At 50.6% G+C, this 6,442-nt stretch overlaps 1 protein-coding gene across 1 annotated transcript; it reads right to left on the bottom strand.

Annotated features, from left to right (window-relative positions):
• Positions 1-457: 457 nt before the first annotated feature.
• TMEM139 (transmembrane protein 139) lies at positions 458-1,641 on the bottom strand (the record flags this gene model as incomplete). Its single annotated transcript, XM_079931784.1, has 2 exons — positions 458-1,098; positions 1,316-1,641. 2 exons carry the CDS (start codon positions 1,639-1,641, stop codon positions 705-707), a joined length of 720 nt encoding a protein of 239 aa, XP_079787910.1. The 3' UTR covers positions 458-704.
• Between the last annotated feature and the right edge of the window lie 4,801 nt (positions 1,642-6,442).

The raw sequence follows: 6,442 nt of genomic DNA, 5'->3' as shown, positions 1-6,442 counted from the left end.
CAGTTTTGATCAGCTCTGCTCCCCTAGGAGGCTGGGCACACTCCTGGTCCCACTCAGCACTCCCTGTCTGCAGACACAGCTGGTCCCCCATTCTGTCTACACGAAGTCTTCTACCCCTCACCAGCCATTGACCAAGACAGAAATTGACAGATGTGTGCATGAACTGGCTTCTGTTGCCTTGTATTGAAAACACAAGGGCTATGGGATCAGAAGAGCAGAATTTAAGACATTTGTGTGTTATTTATTAGCAGTGTGCCCCTGTGCAAATTATCAATTTTTTCTGACCCTTAAGATCCTCGTTTTTCAAATGAGGACAATAATACCTCATTTTTGTGATCTAATAGAGGCAAAGCACCTGGAACAGAAGCAACAGAGCTGTCACTCAGATATTGTTTCTTTTCTTCCTTCACTAGATTCTCTGGAATCTCCTCATCTCACCCTCAGTCTAACTCTGGAAATACCAGGTATGGGGTAGGTCACTGAATATTGCCTGAAGACTCAAATTGTGCCGCCTACATCCCTGGGATGTGCCACTGTAAAACTGGGAAGGGCTCACCATAGCCTCACTCCCCTCTGGGTTAAAGTCATCATTTGTGACATCCAGGTGGAGACGCAGTTCCTGACACATAACAGGCACTGGGAAGCATTGTTCGAATGAATGAGTGGGTCTGGTGCAGAAAGACGACATATCCTGGGAAAGTCCTTTAGGGGGGTGTCCAGTTGTTTCCATAGAAAACATCATCATCGAGGTGACCAAAGCTGACATCGTAGGCAGGGGGTGGAGTAAGAGGTTCCAATTTGGGGGGCGCCCACAAGCTCTGCAGATCAGGAACAGTGGACGCAACTCGTGGTCCCCGAAGCCGCAGGCTGACTGGAGGTCTTCCAGGGCTTCCTGAGATCACAGACCCCTCTGAGCCCACTCGCCTGTCCAGTCTGGCTCTCCTGGGCTCCTCTGGATGGCTAGGCTGTCTCACCTCAAGTTCTGGGGGGATTACAACACTGGTGTAGGAGGGTGGTTGATCCGCCCCTGGGGGGTGGCACTGTGATTCCAACACTGTGGCCTCTTCGTAGGTTGGCACCTCAAAGGCTTCATTGTCCCTGAAGGGGGCGGGGGAGAAATAAGGTCATTAGTAGCTTCCTGAAAGAAGCCTTTTTTCCCTTTTCTATCTTCTACCAGCAAAAGACCCCTCCACTAGCCCCTGACCCTGATACCAGTGACAGGGGGAAAGCAGAGGCTGTCCGCCTAAAGTCTAGAGGGACACAGGGAGAATGGGTCCACATGTAATCCTTCAATCCTGCCCACCCCTTAACTCACCGTGCATTGCTTGAGGCCCCTGGGCTCTCGGTCTGCACTGATCGAGACCCCCATTCCAAAACACAGGCCAGGAGGCAGGCCAACAAAAAGAAGCCACCCAAGGTGAGAAAGAAATAAGCAACAGGGGCGATGTCCGGCCGTATCCCCAGCAAAGCCAGCCCCAGGAGGAAGGAGGTGCAACACAGGAAGAGAAGCGGCTTCTCCAGAGTCCCCCAGAATTGGCTTGGCACCATGGCCCCTCCCCAGGCTCCTGCAAAAAGACACACAGCTGTTGTGTCTAAACTAGCAATTGGCATCACCGCTAGGTTAGATTTCAAAGTAAGCATATCAGACACCTTTGTTTGGGTTTGCTTCTTCTATCTCAAATCAAATAAAGGGCCCAAAGAAGTGATCTGCAGGGTCCCCTTCAGCTCTGGGATTCTCTCTAGGATCACACTGTTGTCCCAGGGTATCAGTATGTGTGGAATAGCCAGGAACCAGCCCGGAAGTTCTGACTCCCAGCCCTCATGTGAGTTTACTATGTCAGAGCCCTACGTTCCTTACTTTTAACTTCTTCCCTATGGTCTCCCTTCCGTCTCTGTATTTCTACCCATTCCAGGATCCAGTCCCAGGCAGGCCCTGCCTGGGGCCTCAGGACTTACGGCATCTCTGGAATCCAGGTGATAGGCGGGCCCCACCCTTTATTATTGCTTGCAACGAACGTCCACCCCCCACCTGCCCAGTCTGAGTCCCTCAGTCTGACCTTGTAGGGCGCCACTTACCCTGTTTGACCCCATCTTCCCATTTGCTCCCGTCAGCCCCACGCTCCAGTTGGAGGGAGAAAGTGCACATAGACACAACAAAGACACAGGACACAACTACCTGAGAATCTTACAGACAGAGGTCTAAGGCGATAGAGGTCTAGGGCAATGGACAGAGGCCCAGACGATTCTTGACCTCTCCGTGCCCCATGGCTGTCACGGTCCCCCGCTCTCTACCGGCCCTCACTCGGTAAACTCGGATTTCAAGTTTCCTGCCTGGAGTTATTAGCACAGGGGCTGGGAGGCTGGTGGGGAGAAGCCTTTTCATTCCCCTGCAACACAACAGCAGCACCTAGGCAGCCACTACCCCCAGCCAGCCTGTCAGGAGTTCCCTGAGCTCTGCAGAGGAAGGAGTCACCGATTCTACAAAGGGGCCAGACCGCCTCCTTACATGCCAGCCCCAAAGCCACAACCCTCCTGCCCCTCTTACCAGCGTTAGGAGTTCCTCCCTCACCTGTCTCACCAGACTGCAAGGTAGGTAGGTTGTAGGGGGGGTTTGGGAGGAGGAGATGGGGTGGCACCCACTGGTTCCACCCACTTTTCTGCCCCAATCCTGCGCGAGATTCCTCCTCCCCCTTTCTGCTGAAGGCTGAACTCCTACTACTGCCCCACCTTGATTTTTCTGCCTCTTATTTACTCCACCCATCCCCTACAGCGCCCTAAAGAGAGTCCTCCCCAAACTCACCCCCAGTGATGTTTGTACTTCGGACCAGAGTGAAATTCACATTTCTTCTCCCTTCTTCTCAATGCGCTTGGTATTCTGAGCAGTTTGCATTATATTTAGGTAATACGTTTTGTGCCTGGGAGCAGAGGCCACGGTTTATTTGATCTCTGCGGATCACGCAGTGCTTTGCACACCGTAAGCACTACCGTGGACGTGGAATGATGTGTCCTACTTCTGCTGCCAAAGTACCATTTCTGTAAGTTCCTTGTTTTCTGCAGACCTGTAAGACGTGTTGTGTATGCTTCTTGGCCCAGTTAACTCTTGATTCCTCACAGGCCACCTCCGAGGTGACGCCTGCTGCAGAGACTGTCTCCACTGCGTCTGCACGGCGTTCCTTCCTCCCCTGCCCACACCTTTTCCTGCTATATAGTGACGTTCTGTTTACATACCTTCCTTCTGAAACTGAGCAGGACCCTGAGGAGCCCTCCTGGGTACAAAAGCCTTTCTGGGTCCCCTGTTTCTTGTTGGTAGGAAAAAGCCTTTAGCCTCCGAGACTTTCCCTGAGTTTCAAAGGGCAGATTTAAAGAGTTTCTAATTACCGAAGGAAGGCAATGTAGACACCGTGGAGGAACAGTCAGGAAACAATAGTTCTGCGATAAAGCCAAGTCCCGGTTCCTCCTCAAGGGATATAGTGACATCATACCCTTGAGTTCTTCTACCGGAGCTAAGGCCTCCTCCCAGGTGGAGGATGGTAACTTCAGGCTGTGCACGGAATTCCTGGAGCACCGCCCTGTTACCTTACCACCAACCAATCAGAGGAAGGTCGCACACCTCACAGCCCTCACCTCATATTTTGCCTTTGAAAACCCTTCCCCCAAACCATCGGGGAGTTCAGGTCTTTTGAGCAAGTGCTGCTCTTTCTTCTTGCACAGCCCTGGCAATAACTTTTCTCTGCCCCAAACGCTGACGTTTGGGCTTCTTGGGCCTCACTGTGGAGCCGACAAGCGAACCTGTGTTGGGCAACACTTCTGTTGTGAGCTTCTCAAGATGAGTGATCAGTGTCAACCATCCTGAATCTTTGAAGCTAACACAGTTCCTGACACGTGGTAGGTGCTCACTGAACACAGCTGAGTGCTCTCATTGGAAGGCTCCCGTTCCACCTGGGCTCACCAAACACTGGAGATCTGGAACCCACTCTTTTCAGTTATGGATCTAGTAGTAAGTCTGGGTGAGGCAGGTGCTGGAGGCGTACTTTGTTCTTGAGACGGGGCTGGACTCTGTGCCTTCAGAATGTTACTAGTGGACAAACCGAAGGGGTAGCAGTCCTGGGGCACAGCCAGGGCTACTGCAGCGGAGGATGTGTGGAGTTGGGGGGGTGCGGAAGAGAGAGGAGGAGAACAGAAATGACATGGATGAGAGTGAGTGTGCCTGGGGTTGTGTGTGTAAGTAGTGGTGGGGTGTCAGTGTCGATTCTCTGCCCCAGACAGACAACGGAGAGGGAGGTGATAGACGTAACAGGAAGGCTATGATAGTCTAAATGAGCCGTGTCTCTCTAGGAAGTGGGAATGCAGGGTGGGAGAGTAACAGGGAAGAGAGCCAATTTTGACTCCGTGTGGGATCTGTTTCTTTGACTTTAGCCTTTCTCATTGCTTTTGTTATTATAATCATACATAATGGCCTGCCTCTGGGAACCCTACCCACCTGTGAATGGCTGCGAGAGAGAAGAAATCAACACATCCCCTCCCCGAGGCTGGCCATTCCAAGCGATGTTTTGCGAGACTGATAGTCCTTTTTACTTTACTTCCTCCCCGCCTCTCTCTCTCTATTCTACCTTTTTACTTTACTTCCCTCTCTGATTCTATAAAAGAAACTGGCATCCAGACCCCAATAAGATGTTTTTTGGGGGAACCCTAGTCCGCCATCTTCTTGGTCTACCGGCTTTCCGAATAAAGTCGTGTTCCTTGCCTCAACACCTTGCCTCCCGATTTGTTGGCCCATCGTGTGGCGAGCACAGGGAGCTTGGACTTAGTAAGAGGAGGAGAGCTGGTTGTTATGAAACCGGAGGGAAGGGGTCAGGGTACAACCTTTGAAAGCATGACATAGCCCGAGGACGTGACATAGACTGATTAGAACCAAATGGGTCCAAGATGGCGGACAAGTCAACTTCCACTAGACCTGAGCCTCACGATACACTCACTGTAACACATCAGCAAGCTAAATGACACCACCCACAGGCGCCATGACAGTTCCGAGACCCACCGTAAGGATCAAAAAGTGGGCGGTGGCCCAATGCCTGGAAATCCCCGCCCCTTCCCAAAATAGCTGGAATACTCCTCCCACTCATTAGCCTAGGACATTACCCACCCCTACAAAAACTGACAACCCCATAACCCGGTGCCTTTCTCACCTTCTGAGATGGCCCACAGTCTATGGAGTGTGTTTCTCTCTAAATAAATCCACTTCTTATCTATCCGTTTGTCTCTCACTGAATTCTTTCTGCGATGAGACATCAAGAACGGAGCTTCATTAAGTCCTGAAACCAGGTGTGTGATCTCAGTTGGAAGACTGTGGGTTCTGGCCGGGTTTGAGTCCCAGCTGCATGGGTTCGAATCCCAGTCTGAGGGGCATGGTTTCAGTTGCAGCTGGCCCTTTAAATCTGCGGGTTCCGCATTGACTCACATTTATCCCACCTCACATAGAAAATATTCATAAAAAAAAAAAATCTAGAAAGTTCCAACAAGCGAAACTTGAATTTGCTGAGTGCTGGCAACTGTTTATATAACATTTATATTGTATTTACAGTTATTACAAATCATTTACATTGTTGGGTATTATAAGTAACATAGAGATGGTTTTTTTTTTGAAGATGTGGGGGGTAGGAGTTTATTAATTAATTTATTTTTGCTGTGTTGGGTCTTCGTTTCTGTGCGAGGGCTTTCTCTAGTTGTGGCAAGTGGGGACCACTCTTCATCGCGGTGCGCGGGCCTCTCACTATCGCAGCCTCTCTTGTTGCGGAGCACAGGCTCCACACGCACAGGCTCAGTAGTTGTGGCTCACGGGCCTAGTTGCTCCGCGGCATGTGGGATCCTCCCAGACCAGGGCTCGAACCCGTGTCCCCTGCATTGGCAGGCAGACACTAAACCGTTGCGCCACCAGGGAAGCCCCATAGAGATGGTTTTAAAGTGTACAGGAGGATGTGCTGGGTTGTATGCAAGTACTACACCATTTTATATAAGGGACTTGAGCATCCTCAGATTTTGAGCATTTGTAGGGTTTCACTCCGGTGTGTACTCTATGATATCCAATGAGATGTGAGCTTTGAATGAAGGCTTTTCCACATTCATCGCATTTGGGGGTCCTGGAACCAATCCCCTACCAATACTGAGGGATGAATATCTTGTTTCCACCAATTTTCTTACTATTCAGCTCATAAGGAGAAAGTATGGCTGGGATCAGAAGGACCTACAGTGAATATATTAATAGAAGGAAATTGGCCAAGAGTCACTGGTATGCAATGATAACTAAGAAGGCTTAGTTAAGGAGTGAGCTCTGGGGGGTTTGGGGAGTGTCGGCTGAGAGGTAAGAGGGCCAAAGGGTGAAGGCCTGAAAGTCTACAGTGTGAAAAGTCATGCAGCCTGGGTGAGGTGGGACCTTTGTAGCTTA

The sequence above is a fragment of the Stenella coeruleoalba genome, assembly GCF_951394435.1.
Source record: "Stenella coeruleoalba genome assembly, chromosome: 9".
In the NCBI taxonomy this organism is placed as follows: Eukaryota; Metazoa; Chordata; class Mammalia; order Artiodactyla; family Delphinidae; genus Stenella; species Stenella coeruleoalba.
The sequence above is the reverse complement of the archived record's forward strand: the minus strand, read 5'-3'. Positions and strand labels throughout refer to the sequence as shown.